General features: G+C 43.4%; 2 protein-coding genes across 2 annotated transcripts in view; both read right to left on the bottom strand.

The window, feature by feature from the left end:
• Positions 1 to 664: 664 nt before the first annotated feature.
• On the bottom strand, positions 665 to 16753 carry SLC3A1 (solute carrier family 3 member 1). The gene is made up of 10 exons (XM_087777401.1): positions 16327 to 16753; positions 14973 to 15152; positions 13710 to 13864; positions 12538 to 12663; positions 9164 to 9283; positions 8024 to 8148; positions 6675 to 6873; positions 5718 to 5864; positions 3094 to 3210; positions 665 to 1254 (listed from the first exon to the last, which is right to left on the bottom strand). Exons 1-10 carry the CDS (start codon positions 16751 to 16753, stop codon positions 814 to 816), a joined length of 2037 nt encoding a protein of 678 aa, XP_087633527.1. The 3' UTR covers positions 665 to 813.
• PPM1B (protein phosphatase, Mg2+/Mn2+ dependent 1B) overlaps positions 16683 to 19350 on the bottom strand; it is a 78511-nt gene continuing 75843 nt past the window's right edge. The window contains exon 7 of the mRNA XM_087777408.1: positions 16683 to 16813. Within this exon, the coding sequence (XP_087633534.1) occupies positions 16760 to 16813 (54 nt within the window). The 3' untranslated portion in view covers positions 16683 to 16759. The remainder of the gene's footprint in view (positions 16814 to 19350) is intronic.

Below are 19350 nucleotides of genomic sequence, written 5' to 3'. Positions count from 1 at the left end.
CATCCCGTGTCCAAAACAGACCGCACCAAGTGAAATGGTTATCCTTCCTTTGTATCAACATCAGCCACTGTAGGTGCGCCAGATGCAAATCAAAGCCTGTGAACAAGTGTGACATCAGTAGAGTTGTTCCAGTTGCGCACTCTGAACTAATATACAGACACCTCACCTCAACCTTAGAGTAGAAAAAGAAATGAGAATGCAAATGTATTTTAACTCAGCAGGGGCGGGAGGCGAGGGAGAATCAATTGGAAATACAGTCCTGAGTGTAGAATTAGACATATTAGCTATATTTTGTAACTTTGAGGATAATCAGAGCTGTTAGAGCTGAGAGAAGAGGTAAGCCATCACAACTTTATATATTAGTCTTGCTTGCTTTTACCTATTTTGACAAATATAGGGCCACCCCTCTAGAATAAGTTTTACAAATCTACAGACTTCTAAAAAAGTTACTATGAACTGCCACTGGCTTTGGATTCCACAGGAGCTCTTAATGACTAGCAACTCTAAGGGGCAACGTCCAGAAAGCAACTGTTCTCTTTCCTCACAAAAATACACGCACTTAAACAGGACAGTGTTTTAGGACAGGTTTACTTTTCTTCTCCACAGACGCTAAGGGAGAGTTTATACCATACTTTTTCCTTTTCATCACCAATACGGACGCAAGACAATTCGGCATCTGTTTTATTTTTCAGGACGTTTATTTTGTACAGAAATAAGGTGTTAAAAGCCAAAGAAAACTGAAAATTTTTAGCATTTCCCTGAAACCAACATTTTCTAAATTAACATGAAAGCTTGGTTATTCTACTCCTGCACTTAACAGTTCACGTAGAGTAAATTGAAGGCGCTGGAATAACAAGCCTTTTCTGCCACAAAACAATTTCCTTGAAAAGCTTCCATAGTATGAACAGGCTTTGCTGTTTTATATTCGAGGACTAGGCCTTCTCCCATTTCAGTTTTTATTACTTTGGTATTGACAGCTTTACCAGCATTGCTAAAATTAGTACTTAGTCTTATAATAGCTTCAGATGGAAGGCTAGGAACTATAGCTTTCAGGTCTATCGTTGATTCCTGCCCAAAATTGAGAACCATCATAAAGACTCTGTCTAACCCATCCAATTCCCTCACATACACAAAAACATTACTGTCGTTCCAGACATAGCACATCCACCCCCGATGAATGGGTAGCTCGTTGTTGCGAAGTGAAGTTAGCTCTCTGTACAAATTCAGGGTTGAGTTGGACCAGGACATCTGCATCTGCAACAGACAGCAGTAACAGAATCATAGAATTGTTAAGGTTGGAAAAGACCCTTAAGATCGAGTCCAACCGTTAACCTAGCACTGCCAAGTCCACCACTAAACCATGTCCTCAAGCACCACGTCTACCCTTCTTTTAAATACCTCCAGGGATGGAGACTTCAACCACTTCCCTGGGCAGCCTGTTCCAATGCCTGACTGCCCTTTCAGTGAAGAAGTTTTTTCTAATATCCAACCTAAACTTCCCCTGGCGCAGCTTGAGGCCATTTCCTCTCATCCTATCACTTGTTACTAGGGAGAAGAGACCAACTCCCACCTTGCTACAACCTCCTTTCAGGTAGTTGTAGAGAGCAATAAGGTCTCCCCTCAGCCTCCTCTTCTCCAGACTAAACAACCCCAGCTCCCTCAGCCTCTCCTCATAAGACTTGTGCTCTAGACCCTTCACCAACTTTGTAGCCCTTCTCTGGACACGCTGCAGCACCTTGATGTGCTTCTTGGAGCGAGGGGCCCAACACTGAACACAGTACTCGAGGTGTGGCCTCACCAGTGCCGAGTACAGGGGCACTATCACCTCCCTGGTCCTGCTGGCCACACTATTCTTGATACAAGCCAGGATGCCATTGGCCCTCTTGGCCACCTGAGCACACTGCTGGCTCACGTTCAGGCGGCCGTCAGCCAACACCCCTAGGTCCTTTTCTGGCAGGCAGCTCGCCAGCCACTCCTCCCCCAGCCTGTAGCGTTGCATGGGGTTGTTGTGACCAAAGTGCAGGACCCAGCACTTGGCCTTGTTGAATCTCATACACTTGGCCCTGGCCCAATGATCCAGCCTGTCCAGGTCCCTCTGTAGGGCCTTCCTACCCTCCAGCAGATAACACTTCCACCCAACTTGGTGTCATCTGCAAACTTACTGAGGGTGCACTCAATCCCCTCATCCAGATCATCAATGAAGGTATTGAACAGGACCGGTCCCAACACTGAGCCCTGGGGAACGCCACTCGTGACCGTCAGGGTCATTTCTTTGCACTGAAGGTAGGAAATATTACGCACCTCTCACACCCATGCAGTCTGCTGAGACCGCACCTATTAGAATTCTGTTTTGATAATTATCTCTCTTCAAATTTGTCTGCAAATTCCACTGAAAAGCTGCTTTTTCTCATGCACTTCCTTGGCGCTTGTGGAGTGGCAGAGACAGGGGTTATTAGGCAGGACAGAATTTCCCCACTGACACCATTTCTTCCTCCCACTGTGTCCTTATAGCACCGCTTATTCAGGAGAAGGCCACAGCCAAAGCTTGGTACTGAACTTTTTTCATTGAGCCTAAGCTACTGAAGTCACAGGGTTTGTTGTGTGTGTTATTTTTCCTGTCTTCGATTTATTTTTTGTCTTCAATTCTGGTCAGCACTGTAGATCAGGAAAATCTGTTTGATTCACTGCTCAACTGCCTTCAGAACATTTTTATTTACTTATGTTAGAGATGGTCTATGTTAAGTTCTTGTTGCAAGGCCAGTGCTTTCTATAGTAATAGAAGTGAAAAGAAGACCAGATTGCAATTTAATATGAACCTCCTTTTAAAAATTTTTGAGAGACAAATTACCACATCTACATTATAATTGCAGTTGCCCTGCTTAAGTGAATATAGATGAAGTGACTCCTTGCTCGTGCAAGGATTTCCTTTTCTAAAAAAATTTGTTTGGATTCAATGGCTTTTTATTTTCCTGCCTTGAGTTTGTTCTTACCAGCTACACTACCAATTTCCACTCAGTAAAATAAGTCAGAACAAAATAGATACAATTAAAATATTTTAAACCATTAGAGTTAGTCTCATGTATAGATACCTACTTCAACATTTACATTTTGGTAGTCAGAGTTAACAGGTAACCAGCTACTGTTGCCTTCAGTAAAACCAGCGTTCACTTTGCCGTCCCACTGCATGGGGGATTTCTCAGGAAAGGTCACCTAGAAAATACAGTGGTGTCAGAGCCATTACCAAGAAGTCACTTGTTTTGATTAGTACATTAAAAAGTTATCCCTTGAACAGCATGTTCTCAGAGCTTCTAAACCATCACCATTTCAGTATTGCTTTCTTTGGTTTAAGTTAAAATTTAATAAGGAGAATTTAACCCTGCCCCAAGTTTAAAGAGAACATAAGAATTGAGAGGGTTCCTGAAATGGCGGAGAATGGTCGGTCTCATGGAGACGGCATCGCTGGGTAAAATGTGGAATTCCCAAGTGACTCTACTAGAGTTGTCTCCCCTTGTGACAGACGGTTGGATAAAAGTTTACTAATGACAGCTGGGATATTCCAATAAATATCTAGACATGCAGCAAATGAATATATGAGGTAAGGAGTCTTTAAGAAGAGATGCTATTACAACAACAGTAAACAACTAGTAAATGCTATTCAGTGTCTGTTCTTTTGTAACCATCACACTTTTCACCTTAGAACTCTTCAAGCTTATATTTGCAAGAGGTACAATTTGGACAGGATTATTTGTGTTAGAAAGAAAATTATTTCCAAGTGCAAAAAACTTTATTGAAAACCAGCGTTTAGCTGATTAAAAAGGGTCAGTGTAAAAAGTCTGAAGTTCTCATTTTGAAGGATTCTGAAAAATTCTGAAAATGCTTCCTCATTGTTATTGAAGAGCTTGTCAAAAGATCTGACACTTAAATTTAATGATATAAGAGGGCATAAAATATTTTGCACATACTTTAAGTGTTTGTTTTCCATGAAAACTGTTTTTCATATAAAGGGCACTTTTCAATACAATCTGTCAGAACAGCAGCTCAACAATAGAAATTGTCACTTTGCTTTGTGACATTATAAATAATGGGTTTCTCCTTTTAGCATGTTCTGAAAAGCAGGGGGAAAAAAAAAATTCCTAAGTTTTCAACACTGGTAACACTCCCTTTCATCTTTACCTCTTTCAGCTTCTCCTGAAGTGTTTCAAAAGCTGGGGCTAAAAACTATACCCAGAGCAAATACTCTCCATCTTTCCAAGACACCCATTCATCAGGGATTCTTCCTCTCCAGACTGAACGAAGAGTGGTTTTGCGCTGTTACAAAGCCGTGAACCACGGGGTAGCCACTAAAAGAGTAAACCCCGAGGAGCCAAGGGCAAGCCACTTTTCTGAAGAGCATCATTCTGTCAGCAGTAATCAGCAGCAGGAAGAAAATGCAGGAGGTATTTTGACCTAGGTGTTTCTCAGAGGAAATGAGATTTCCTTTTAAATCAGAGAATCATTTCCCCACATCTGAATCAGACAAACCTGGTGATGATCCCTGTGCTTCTTCAAGTACCTCTTTCCCTTTGGTACAAAACTAGCCAACACCATTGGTAACATCATCAGAGGCTGTCTCATTCCCTAACCGAGGCTTCCCACAGTGAGAACAGCGTCTGCCATTGGACCGTGTTCTCATGGTACTCAGAAGTGGTCATAAGAGGCAGAGCTGAGCTGTTCCCTTTCGGGCATGACCTTTTCCAGTCATGCCCAGGCACCTTGGACCATGAGACACAACGGATGTCAGGTATGATCATAGAAGAGAGAAGAAATTACAGGGGCTGAACATGAAAACTTTTAAGTTACGCAGGTCAGCAGAGCATGAAAGGCACAGACGCTTTGTTTTAAGCCCTTGACCTTGAATAAACTTACTGCTGAAAATTTCTGTAATCTAACACACAAACATCCTGTCACGCGTTACTTGAAGCTATGATCAAGTGAGCTAGGCACCTGGTTCCCAGGCTCAGGTACCTAGATCACTTTCTATGAAGGATCTAAAAGACAAATCAAAAAACCCTGCGTGACAAGCAAACACCACTTCTGCTTGCCACCAGGCAATGCTAAGCAGGGGCTGGTCTGTACCCCCGCCCCTTTCTGGAGATCCCTTCTTCAGAGCTCGGGCACACCGTAAAGGGCTGTGGCGTAGGTGCCTTTGCAGTCAGAGCAAAGCGGTCTGCAGGAGACGGTGACTGTAGCTATGCTCTCTCATGAACTCTGGTTTCCTTTAAAAAGCAGCCAGGAAATAATGGACTTGGTCGTAGCGATTAGGGTACTTCTGGGGGAGGAAGGAGATAGCGACTCGGTTCCTCTTGCCTCGGATGACCGCAACACACCTCTCAATCACTAGCCCAGGCCCGGTGCTGACACTTGCTGCCCTTCCTGCTGAAGCAAAGCAAAGCAACACCGCTGCAAACCATGCAAGACTGATCTGGCATAGGACAGAGATCGGGGACCATGATTGCAGTCTAGCAGTTCAGACACACATCGAGGCCTTGGTTCTGGTCTCCGGCCTGACCATTTCCACCTGCTGCCCAATGGTTTTGCCATGGGGAACACAGAAAACCATCTGAACAGTGAGAAAGACTGGGTTTGGTTAACAAAACAAAAAGTTCTTGTATTTTTGAAAGTTCTGTTACTCGGAACTAAACAACAACAGGATCAGAGTTTATAGGCTCTTCACTTACATTTTCTGATGCAATGTTCTCCATGCCTATTTCTTCACCATAGTAAGTTACAGGAGTACCAGGGAGGGTTAAAAGCAGCATGTTTATAACATTGACATACTCCTTCCCAATCCGAGATGAAATCCGAGCAGCGTTAGGGCTTCCAACCTGAAGAAAACATCATTCTGTTAAACACACATTATAAAATTCCATGCATATGTGAAATTGGTTAACTAATTTAACAAGGTAGTAGGGTTTTTTTCTTTTTTTCTTTCCCCTCCAGGCCTGTGAGGGCAAATAACTTTTTTATCTTGGTGCCAGTACAAACTTCTGCACCAAATAATTTAGCACACAGAAGCCCTGCCAGCAGCACATGAGGCAGAAGTGGAGAGATGACGAACAACTACTCTCCACAATTCCAGTTCCTCCAGATTTCTGCTATTTTCTCTGCTGTGTGCTCGTTTTGGAAAGATCTCTTGCACATCCCAAACATGCTTCCTAGCAAAGACCAGCAAGGTTTGAAGTTAACTGCCCTCAGCTGCCTGCTCTGTTCTTCCCTGGCCCTGGGAGGTTTCCAGAATCCATGGAATTGAGTCAGTTTACAGCCAAAGATAATTGCATCAATCCCATCCTCACTGGTGGTTAAAGCCAATGCCCCAGTACTACATTGGTGACACCGAGGGAGAGGCATGACCATATATTCTCTTCTGTCACCCTTGCATGGGCAGCATAACTGTTATTGAAGGGCAGGACAGCCAGCCGGCTGGCCAATGCCAACGGCTGCAGCTACAGCAGCTGAGAGTTTCACGTGGACATCTACTGCGGCTCAGCCGTGGGCTCAGGCTGCTGCTGATCCCACTGAAATCCGTGTGTATTTGTGGGGGAGGTTTCTATCACCATGAGAGGAACTATCACCTCTAGGTTTCTATCACCTATAGAAACAAGCCCTTCCTGTAAGAGTTGGTCTAGAACCCTTACCGCCCAGTTTGGCCATTTTCCTGCAGGCATGTTTTTCATCCACAAGTTGACAGCTTCAAAAACACTGTTGCCTGATAGATTTTTCATGTTAATTAGGTTGAAATTGAAGGGAAAGTCTGCTTCTTGGACAAAAGTTGTTCCATAATATATCATTGTTGCTTCAATGTTTTCCTTTTCATCACCATCAGAACCCATAAATCTACAAAGAAGTACACAAGTACCTTTTTTGGCTCATTTGCAGTTTGCACAGAGTGGAAGGAAGATAGGAATGGTGTTGGACATACTTAGAAAATAACATAGCATTAAGAATTATGTTTGCTTCCCTCCTCCCCATCAAAAGAGATTAATACAGAGAAACAATATTTTGTAAAGCAGATAAGGAGACAAGGAGAAAAATTTCTTGGAAATTTCTGGAGAAAAATCTACAAGAGTCCCACAAGCTGAACATGAGCTAGCGATGTGCCCTTGCAGAAAAAGGCTAATGATATCCTGGGCTGCATTAGGAGGAGTGTTGTCAGCAGGTCAAGGGAGGTGATCCTTCTCCTCTGCTCAGCACTGGTGAGGCCACACCTGGAGTACTGTGTCCAGTTCTGAGCTCCCCAGTACAAGAGAGAGACATGGAGCTACTGGAGAGAGTCCAGCAAAAGGCCACTAAGGCCATTAAGGGACTGGAGCATCTCTCCTACAAGGAGAAGCTGAAAGAGGTGAGACTGGAGAAGTCTCGGGGAGGGAATCTCATCAATGTATATAAATATCTGAAAGGAGGGTGCAAAGAAAAGGGCACAAACAGAAACACAGGGGGTTCCCTCTGAATATCAGGAAACGCTTTTTCATGGTGAGGGTGACTGGGCACTGGAACAGGTTGTCCAGGGAGGCTGTGGAGTCTCCATCCTTGGAGATGTTCAAAAGCCGTCTGGACACGGTCCTGAGCAACCAGGTCTAGGTGGCCCTGATGAGCAGGGGGGTTGGACCAGATGACCTCCAGAGGTCCCTTCCAAACTCAACCATTCTGTGATTTTAACAATCTCTGTGTCTGACATGAACAGTACTATTAATACTATGCAATAAATCAGCCACAGGGCTGATTAATTACAGTGTCTCCAATGGTCCAAGTCGTTGCCCATTCTGCTTACTTCTGTACAGTCCACAGATACAGCAGAACTACCAGGGCCAATTCATTTCCTTTCCCTCACACACTGGGGAAGAGGTAATACAGCCTATGCACCACTATTTGCATTTGAGGAAGAAAACTTTTTATGGCATATTATGTTACTAAAAAAAAAAAAATTATTGCTAGCAAGAGGGTGACAAATATTAGAGAAAAATTCACTAGCTGTAATAATGATTACCTGTATCGGCCAGGTTCACTGCTGAACTGATTCATGGTTTGACGGAAGCTTCGGATGATATCATGCATACCAACTTGCGTGGTTGTGTAGTCATGGTAGAGCTGGGAATAGGCTGTGATACTCTCCTTGAAGAAGAATGCAATATTTCCCATTAGTTCACCAATATTTTACATTTCAGAACTCTCCAAATTCTTCCCATCCTTTCCTGAGACAAGGCACCAGTCCAGATAAATTTTAACTGAAATAAGCTTAGCATACGAACACTAACAGTGCAGAGCTGAACTGCACTTGGGGAACTCTAAAAGATATGATAGCAGAGGGCTGATTATTTTGGATCCTGTCCTTCAAGAGGGAGAGTCCACCCGCAGCACTAACCAACCGAGCCCACCTGCAGCAGCGAGCACATCAGGTACTGTGGCCACACACCAGGCTGGAAAGATGGACAACATTGTTGTCTTAACTTACAAAGGCAATGATACTTGTGGAGCTGACCGGTTTTACGTGATCCCCAGCTCTGCAGGGGAACAAGTGTCTTAGTGCTGGCACTACTTGGGAACATCACCAAGTTCACTACCTCAACAAAAGCCAATAGTATAAATAACAGGGTGCATACTTCTGAATGTGTCTGGCCACCTCTCGCTGTGCCGTATTACCAATAGGAGGTTTTTTTTGTTTTACTCTGATTCCTACTAGCAATGTGGAAGAAATACGTGCTAGCGACTGCTGTGGGATCCCAAGTGGGCAGGAGGTCTGAGCTTACCTCCTGTAGTGGGCTCCCCAAAGACAAGCAATCAACTATTAAAATCTTTTTAGAATATAAATTGAGAAACAAATTATTTTAAACAGAAAATGCACAGAACAGTGTCAGAACAGAACTATGAAGTGTATGTGGACAATTCTCTTCCCACCCACAGCGCTCCTGCCCACGGGTATCCCACTGACCTACACCCTCAGCCCAGGGGCTGCTTTCTTGTATGTGCTCCTTCTGCAGAGTGCCCAGGAGCCACCTGCCTTCCAAGCGACACAACTGACTCAGTCTTCCTAAAGCCGTAATTAAGACCCAAAAGAGTAAAAACATACACTCTCTTGCTCCAGTGGGAAATACAAGGGAAAAAAGCAAAGGCAGAACATATACGTTACTGGATTCTGGGACTTGTTCACTTGAGGCTCATCTCGGAGATGCGTTGCTTCTAAAAGAAATTTAACAGCGCTGAAACTAAATCCATCGATTCCTTTGCCGAGCCAAAATTTGATAATATCCTAGACAAAGGTAAAAGTTGAGAATTCCAGGTAAGCCCATCCTGTTCAAAATAGTACATACTTAAAAAGAAAACTAAACCTGATGGTAAGTATTAATATGTAATTATTTCTTTAATTTGTACTTCAAATTTTACTAGATGTTAAAGTGAATCATGTTGATCTAAGATCAAACTAAAATCTAAATAGAGCATGTCTTATTACTTCAGCCAGTATAGAAAAGAAAAAGACTGGTCTGTAACTTCTCCCGTAATTCAGGAGACCAAAGCCAGGGCATGCCTCACTAAAAGCCATTTCTAACCTCATCCATCCAAACAACGGGGCTGGTGCTAAGCGCTGTTGTTGGTGAACATGCGTCATGGCTGCACACAATTAGAACACGTTGATTCAAATATGCACGAGTAGGTGGCACAAGGTCTGTGCAGAACAACAAATTTTCTTTTTGTACAACAGAGCTCTTAAAACATTTGTTCTCTTTTATTTGACTGATGGGAAATGTTTAATTTTATTTTCAGGCTTATTTGTTGATTTTGCAGGAACATGAAAAATTATTATCCAAGTTAACAGCTATCAATTTGTAATTTCACTATCAAATTCAGAGGTTAGTCACTCTTAGTAAAATTATATTCTACTTCAGTAGCTATTATATCACTACAGTTTTATTTGCTCTAGTTTTAACAAACAGCTCTAAAGTTCAGGCCTTCTTGAGTGTTTTCTGCAAACATTCTTTTAGACCAGATACTTTTCTGCATCTGAGGACCAAGCAGTTTTTTTAAGACAGCTATTGAATTACCTTTTTTAAAACGTATGAAGTACACTTGCCTGAATAGGCTGAAGCAGAACTAGTCCACACTCAAGCTTTACGGATTTTTGTTTGGCAAATAAAGACTCCGTCTTACCGAGTTGTACTTTCTTGTAGAGCCATTCTGAAAGCAGCAGCTTTCGATATGGTGTCTGTCCAATATTGACTCCACCAAAAATTAATTTCTGTTCATTCATGTGCTCATCACAAAAGCAACACCAGGTATCAGCGCTGCAAATATCAAGCACTGATGTGGCACTCACTGAGACCAATCTACTTTTACTTATGCAAGAAAGCTACAGCACAGTGGCTGCGAAGTTTCCTTGCTCCCGCATACCCTTTGGCTACACCAAAGACTTGAGCTTCTCTGGCAGAGTGCTTCCTGCTCAGTCCCACAGCCCTAACCTTCTGAAAGAGGATTTTGAATTAAAATAGTAGACAAAGATTAGTCTTTAACATGCTGGAGCAACTAGTGATGTTCACAAGCATCTACCAAAGGTTGGTGTTATCAGGCCAAACTTACTAGTTTTCATTTCATTTCTTTGCATGGAAAATGCATCATCTATTTGCTACTGGAGCTTCAGTAATGTACCAGGTACCATTCAAAAAAAATTAGCCAGGACCATTGAAAAGTATGTGCGACACTAGGGAAAAAGGTGTGAGTGGAAAGAGGTGGCATTAAGGGAAGTACCAAGATGTAGAGAGGTTACTAGTGGACCTCTTCAAGGACCAGTCTCGAGAGCAGTCTCATTTCACGCTTTAGTTAACAAGTACGACCAAAGGTCTTTTGTTTCTTCACGCACATGCAGTACCCGCCGTGAGGGGAGAGGCCCCAGAGAGACAGTGAGATGATCACAGTAGAATTGGGCAGCTGTGAAGACCCCCGCCAAAGAAATGCACCAAAAACTTCAACAGTACAAAGTAGCAAACACTTAAGGACTAAATCGAAACACTTGATGTAGCTGTACTACCTGATGGCGTATAACTTAAAAGGAGGAAAAAAAAAACCAACAAAACCAAACCACCAAGCAGCAATTGTCAGACTCCCCATGTTCAGGCCCACTTCCCCATATTTTAATGAATTCTGCATTGCCTGCTGGGAGACGTGGTGCAGATGGGCGTGAGGTTCCATCAGAGCACCACCCTGCCTTGGTGAAGCACTCTCGCTGTGAGGGCTGTCCATCTCTCTTCCCAGTAAAGTCGTCAGAGATGCAGAAACTCCCTATCTCCCCCTTAGCCACAAGCCCAAGCATTCCTTGGAGTTCAAATCAGCACTGCCTCACTTCCTTGAAAATGCAAACATCTCTTTGCTTAAACAAGGTGCCATCCCCACATTTGACCGGCTAATTAACAGCTCCTTGTATCAACAGAGATAAAAACTTCTCTCCACTTGAGTGATTCAGCTCTGTTTCAGCAAAGGCTCCAGTGCAAGAGCCATTTTACTTTCCAGTCAATCCCTCCATTAATTGTTGTCCTTGATATGACATCCAAAGGTGCTAAGTGCCTTCATCCTTGACTCTTGATGGAGACTAGAGCTGATAGCAGTTAACTGCTTCCCGACAGCAGTCACGTTGGATTATTTGACTACTACCACCAACTTCAAAGCAAGTAACAGCAATCTTAGGACACAGAGAGAAGTACGTATGCCACCGTGCAAGATTCTGCCCAGACATCTTTTCTGTTAAATTTGTTTCATTCTGGCCATCTGCATTTGAGAAAAAACTCAGGCTGGAAGTGCTGCGAGGAATAAGTAGTGGCTAAACAAAGGGATGGAGAGTCTCTCCCTTCGGGGATGATTGGAAAGGCCCATCCCATTGCATCTAGTTTAACAAAAGATGAAAGGAGATGTTGTCAGAGCTGAAAAATAAATAAGCATAAACAAGGGCGGGAAAAGCTATTTTGGTTCATAGAGAGCTAAGTATGAACAGTTTGCAAATAAGTTTAGGCTGAAAAGTAGAGGGCTCCTGAAGCATCAAAGCAATCTTAAGACCGCCTTTAGGGGGAAGAGAAAGGGAGCTCCTTTTAAAGGGCAATAGCCTGTTCCAAAAACCCGTCAAGACCTTGCCAGGCACTTGTGAGAGCAGGGGACTTAAGCCAGCAATAGTCATACCTTCTTAAAAGCCAGAGGACTGCAACACCACTTGCTGCCAGTACTTCCACTCAAGGACAATTTTATTAGGATTTTTTTTTTTTTTGGTTGCTTGTTTGCTTTTAAATTAAAAAGACTTGAAGCAAAGTAGCTCTGATACTGGAAGCATTACAGCATAAAGCTTGAATTTTGCTTATAAACTTAATGTTTGCCTAGACACCTTTTTGTTTCAATTGTTTACATACGCTGCAATCCTTGAATTACTTCCAACTAGATTGTAAATTGTGTAGCACAAACAATCAGAGAGATTAAGTATAGAAATAGCTGCTTTGCTGTTGGTGCAGCAGCAGCAGGTTACATACTTACATGGATTTCTTGTTGGACAGCAAGGTTGCGAAAATTTAAGTCTGGCTGTTCTTTCCCAAACTGATGAAAATAACACTGCTTCCTCACATCGTCAAACTGCCAGCTGGAATTCCCAAAGACACTCACCTGCCCATACACAGGAGGGGGGAAATAAGCAGAACTCTTAAATTAACACAGACTTACTCCTATGCATACTTTAAGATGGGGTGCATTACAAGCATCTAATAAAGCACAAAATGCCTAATCAAGGGATGAAATTTTGAGTAATTTTGGTACTTAGGTTTTACATTTCCTTCTCCTGCTAGTTGCTCTCCCTTTAGTCATGCTTCACCACATGTATTTCTTGTTCAATGTTCTGTTTCATTCTTTTTTTCTTTTTTTTTTTTTTTTTTTTTTTTTTTTAAAGTAGACTTTCACCAGGAATCATTCAGAATAGAGGGGAAAACATGGGTGGGAACATTTCTTTTGGAATTGTTTTTCCTAAAACTTAGAGCTTTCTGCAATCTGGTATTATCCCTTTGAAGCGCCAACAACAGTCAGCATGTTAAAATGTTAACTTTATAATCTCTGTAATAAACGATTCCAAAAGCTAGGACAGAGTCTTAAGACTCTAAGTTTAAAGAGAAATGACGCTAGCTGGTACAAAATAGTAATTCCACCTTGAGTATTTAGAATATACAACTCCCTAATCACACACCCATCACTTCAAATTTCAAATAAGTATATTTGAAACAGGTGACCCACTTTTTGGCCTGATCACCTTCCAGAAAAAGGAAAAAAACCAAGAACACACTGTTTTGTTTCCCTCCCCACCAACTACCATTTCAGAGGAGCAGAGATGAAGTTTCTAGAGCAGAGTCCCCAGACACCAAAGAGGGTGAGCGTGAACAACTTGTGCACAACTATCCCTTTTTTTTGTCTGTTTAATGAGTGAAGATTTAACACTGAGAGAAAGAAAAAGTCATTTTTTAAATTCTCTTTGAAGTAGGAACCACTCCACCCCGAGCTGGCTTAAATCTTAATCTGCACTAGCTCATTTAGTAACATCAGTTTGTACCTCTGAACAGGCACTTATAACCCAGTGTACATTGGGACAATTATGTACAGCTGCTTTTGCTATGTGGGAACCTGCATCCAGCTTGGGCTTTGGAGGTGTCCCTTCCCGCGGTTACCCAGTTGTTTGGAGGAGCAACCGAGCCAGCAGCCTGCGCGCAGTCCTGCCAGATGTAGTAGTCCGTGTACTTCCCAGTCCGATTGCGACTCAGCTGAAACCATCGGTGTTTGTCACTTGTGTGGTTTGGTATTAAATCCATTATCACCTTTAACCCTTACAAAAAAAAAAAAATATTAAATTCAACCTTTTAAGACAAAGCTCACATTTTTTCTTAATGCAGTATCAGAAGTGTTTGGGCTTCTTCCTTCCCAGAGGTCTGGCAAAAGAGAAAGGCTCCCGCTGGAAGGCTTTAGGCTGGAGGGACGGGTGAGCGCATTACATTTTGAGCCAGCACAGCCCCATTGGCTGCCGATATGGGAATGCGCAAGCACAAACCAAAAGCCCCAGACTACTGATGCAGTTAGTCGTACGAGAGCCTGCAAGTAGCTGCCACACATCTTGCTGGTACAGTTCTCCCCTGCCCATTGCTGGGGAGGGAAAAGACGGGGAAGAAAAATCAGAAGAGATTTCTGCTGTTATGAACCACTTTCACTAACTCTGACTTCAACATCTGGCTCCCACCTCCCAGGCGGGAAAGGCACTTCACCAGTCTAGCATCAGTGAACACATATTCTTCCTCACCCTTCTTAAAGACTAGACATTTTTTGAAATCCCAAATATTTTTGGGTCTGGCAAACCATTTTCCATTCTGTAAGGGGAAACACCTCAGCAAACATTTGGTCTAAGGCATAAACGCACCAACCAAGGACGCAATCGCTGGAAGGAAGCATATGTTCCCTCCCAACCCTGTAATTGTTTTCCTGCTTTCTCCAGAAGGCAGCCGTCAGTCATAAAACTTAAAGTCAGAAACAACTGCATCTCAGCCTTGATCCCGTTGGACTCCTGATGCCGTATGCACCAGGGAGCACGGACAGCATGTCAGCCCTACCACCCACGAACGTCCTCGGAGGGGACGGTGTCTCCCAGAGGACGTACCGCAGCCTGACGCTGCTGTTGTAACCCCCCGCGCCTTCGGTCCTGCTCCCAGCACCACCCCAGCACCCAAGGGCAGGGAATGGCAACCACAGAGCTTGCCTTGCTGTGCAGCTAACGCACACCCTTCACTGGCACCTCCGTCTGCTTCTGCTCAGCGCCACCATGGGGGAATTGCCAGATGCACAAATTGAAATCTCAGATCATAACCTAGCACTACAAGGTACACCTGTGTAAGATGAGTGAACGTCTTTTTAATAGAGTTATTTTGTTCAGAGTTGCAGCTTACCTCTATCGTGTATGGCTGCAAGCAGATTCTCAAAATCGCTCATCGATCCAAACATGGGATCAATATCATAGAAGTCTTCAGCTCCATATCCAAGGTCTTTTAAGGGGGACTTATAGAAAGAGGTGATCCAGATGGTTTTTATATTCAAATATGTGATATGGTCCAGTTTTTCCTGGATACCTGTTCAAAAGAAAAGGGCATCATCTGTTTAGAAAAGACAAAATACTTCAGTTGAAACACATTTGCTGTGGGCTCTCAAAGATGGTACACAGGTCCCTTTGATACATAACCATCCATAACATTTTCTCTTGACATTTCTTCAGGGATAGCATGAGATCATGGAACAGAAAACATTTAAAGCCACTTTTATAAGGAAAATAAAGCAGGAATTTCATAAAAACATCAGATCAAAGCAAACTTCTACTTTGTATTATAAAAAGATTTCCAATTTCATTTAATAAATTTAACACTTCTGAAAATAAACTCCTATATTTTGTTAAAATGCAGCAACAGCTTTACTTTCCCATTTCAAGGAACATTGATTAATCCTCAGACCACCCAAAGGGAAACACAATTTTAATGCAAAGATCCCAGCTTTTCCCTGCCATTAGGAAAACACTCTTACAGGGTTTTTCTGTTGTTTTCTTTAAGGACACCTCACTCCAGCCTCCTCTAGCATTTCTAAACCCCAAACTCTCCTATCTTCCTGACATGTTACTGCTGGCATGCAACCACAGAAACAGCTTCTTCTCTTCACTTGCCAGCAGAGTATACTATCTAGTGCTTCTTCTTTAGAGGTTTATTGTCTATTACGGTGTTGAGCCTTCCCCTTCTGAAACTTAAATCTCAGCTAAGCTACCAGTAAGTGGCATTGCCTCTTAGTATCAGGTACCCCTTCTCATTGCATTCATAAGAGCTCAAAAACACCCAGACCATGAACCAAACAACAAGCAACACATCTTTCTCTCCTCTTTGTCACTTTTCCTTATGGAGAGGCAGCCAACCTAATATGCCAAAGTGCCCAGCACCACCCGTCCTCCCGATTAACCTCAGTTTGGTGGAGATATTTTACTCTGAAGGCAGTTGTACTGCTGCTCGCTCTCAGCCCCACAGCTAAAGATCCGTTCTAACTCCAGGCTTAGATTTAACAACTTGAGCAAGAAGCTCCTAGATCTATTAATGACAATGTGAATTGCCATTAATGATTAGTCAGACAACTTTGATTCCTCTCTTGAGTAGGGTGGCTCTCTCTATCGGGAGATTTCTCTATTTTAAGTGTATATACACACGTATATATACACACACAGAGTACTTTTACCATCTTTGCACATACCAAGAACGGAAATTCACCCACCTTTCAGATCCCCATTCCCATCCATGTTGCTGTCCTTGAAGGAACGAGGATAGATCTGATAAATAGGACTAGCCTGCCACCAGTCAAGGCACTTTGGAGAGAGAGCAACAATTGCAATCGTAGCGCACACGAGCACAACGGCAGCGATGATTATGAGCCAGAAGAGAATCTCCCTGGTGACTCTGTACCGAGCTTGGCTGGAGAACTTCAGCAAGACTTCCTTTGGCATCCCCGCGTAGGGCTTCAACGCCAGCTCCTCCGTAGCCACTGGGTCCGCATCAACAATGCACGTTTTTGGCATTTCTTCTTGGCTACTGGTATCAGTCTCCTTGTCATCAAAAACCTCATTTTGAACAAATCCGTTGTTGTCCACCCCTCCCTTCTCACTCAGCTCCATCGGTAAGCTCTTAGCTTCCTCCTCAACCATTTTACTTCATGGGTCTTGTCCTGGAGACTCCGGCTGCAGCAAGGAAGCGTGCCAACACACCTTCGTTCAGCGAAATGAGAAGTGGCATAATTAGCATCTGGGTTTATAATCAATCCTGATCAACTGGTCGAAGTTCAAAAAGAGACAGAAAGGGCAAAGTTCTCCCGTTCTTCTGCATAATAGGCACCTTCAGCAAGATAACAAAATGCTGCAAGAAAGCACAGTCTTCCAGGGAGGCAAGCCTATTGCTCGTACCAGCCGAGCAGCGTGAAGTTTACCATTGCTCTCTCCACTACACCAAACTTCTCTTCCTTTTGACAGCAGGGGAAAATTTGGGGTTTTTTTACCAGTAAAAAATGTGGTAAATATGCATCTTTCCAGACTGGTCATGGTCTCCTCTGCCTAAAGCAGTCTGAGCATTAATGAGTGATTTAAACAGGGACAGCAAGAACGAGGTGTTGACAACTTCTGGCCCAAAAGCAACAATACAAACTAACTAAGAAGAAAAGATACAAAGGCCAGTTGCGCTTCTTTCTCACCAGGTTGAAAAACAGCCCTCACCCCCCCCCCCCCCCCTCCAACCTAACCCAACCCAGCCCACCCACAGCTCTTAGCAGTAACCACGATAAGGCACATACCGATCCTGCGATTCATGGCATGTGACAGGTTGCTACACCCAGAGCTATCCCCAGGTCAGGGCAGGATATCTCTGCACAGGTACAAGCAAGACTGGAGAGAAAAACCCACTGCCCACTATTAAAATACTTTTTTTTTTTTTTTTTTTTTGTTTAAAGGAAAGTGACTTTTCCTTTCTCCCCTTTTCCCCTTTCTACTGCTCTAGCCAGGAAAAAGCATTGCCCAAAGTCTGCTCAAGCCTGCACAGATTTACACATCTGTGTGCCCTGAGGCCCAGCTGCCCTGAAGCCAGCGAGCCCACATCCCCCAAGACAGCGCCGCCAGCCAGCGCCCTCTGCCCAGGCATACTGAAGGGAACAGGAAGCAACGTACATTTGCCAAGGAGCTGCCTTATCACGTGTAAAAACACCTGCCCATGGTCAGGGTCCCAGGGAAACTCCCATGGGCAACTGCAGTGAAGAAAAGGTTGGTTTTGGCCTCAAAGAAGTATTTATTACGTTTGCCTCAAACCATGAAAGAAGTTTATAAACTAATGACTGAAAGAAATCCACCATGCAATATTCAATTGATTCAAAACCATGTTATTTCTTCTGTAGCTGAGCTAAGAAGAGGTCTTTTTCTCTGACAGATTTAACCCTCTTCTTCCCATTCCTCACAGCAGCACCTGGCAGCAACCTCAGCCTGAGCAGAGTCAGGCAGTTGCCCAAGCATTTGAAAGAGTGGCAGTAGTTTTAGTGCCTGTAATTCAGTATTGCCAGGAAATTATTTGAAACAGTCTCCCTTCTAATCACTCTGCAGTCTTAACATCATGGTATCAGTAAGTTGTAAAAGTTTCCAGGCAGGCATGGGCACTCAGGGCATAAGCATTCGGTACCTGGTTTGAATATGTCAGTCTCTGTTTGCTGTATACTTCATTCAGCTTTTCCATAACACCAACCGCTCCCTCCCCTCCCCTTTAAATCACTTCATTTCAATGACTTCATTTCAGATTAAAATAGCAAACGAGTAAATACAGAAAATTTTTAGATCGCATCACGTACACCTCAAGACCCTAGTACTTCCTGCCTTGCTTTCTACCCAAACTCAAGAGTTTTAAACGAGCCCGTGGCTTCCTTCCCAAAAGCTCCTTCAAGCACCCAGCGGGAAGCAGAGCAGGTCAGAGGGAAGAGCAAAGGACGACCGCAACGCAGCTGCCTGCCACGGATGTGTGGGTCAGCCGAGCTGCCGGGGCTCGGCACGGCCAGGCACACGGAGAGGGCTCAATGCCAGGGCCAGGAAAATCTGGGGACGGATTCACAGCACCCTCAGTTGTGGGTTGTTGGGTTTTGTTTGCTTGGGGTTTTTTGGTTGTTTGTTTTGCCTTTTTTTTTCCCTAGACCATAAGCATGTTTCTAAATTGTGTGGCTGCCACAATACAGAATCAGAGTTGAGAATATGGATCTATATATGAATAGATATAAAAACATAGGCAGTGAATATCTATGTACACGCACCCCCCAGCAATGCATATGACCCTCCAAAAACCCCATCACTCACCACAAGAACAAAGCCCAGTCTCCCAGGTCACGACACTGTGCAAAACCAATGCCTATAAGATGAGGCTGGGCTCCTGCTGTGATATTTAGACACACAGAGTAAGTAGTATGTAAAAAAAAAAAGTTGAAGATGGACATTCACTGAAAAACATCAACTAGGAGTAACACTGACAAGGAGACTGTACACTAGTTATCCAAGTCGCTAAGTTGTTTTGTTTGCTTATTTGCTTTTTGTTTGTTTTGAAAATGCATTCCCAGCCATAGCATCGCATCCAACAGGAGCAGCCACCCCCCTGCTCATTGCAAGTCTTTTCTACCAGGCTAATGGGGACAACCTCCCTGCATTTACAGAAAATACAAAAGATGTGTTCATGCTGGAAGACAACTGCATGACAAAACAGCAAAGCGTTAACAGTGACATCTAAT

The sequence above is a fragment of the Nipponia nippon genome, unplaced genomic scaffold (genome assembly GCF_047370975.1).
Source record: "Nipponia nippon isolate SJK-2023a ecotype South Korea unplaced genomic scaffold, ASM4737097v1 scaffold_4, whole genome shotgun sequence".
Classification (NCBI taxonomy): Eukaryota; Metazoa; Chordata; class Aves; order Pelecaniformes; family Threskiornithidae; genus Nipponia; species Nipponia nippon.
The sequence above is the reverse complement of the archived record's forward strand: the minus strand, read 5'-3'. Positions and strand labels throughout refer to the sequence as shown.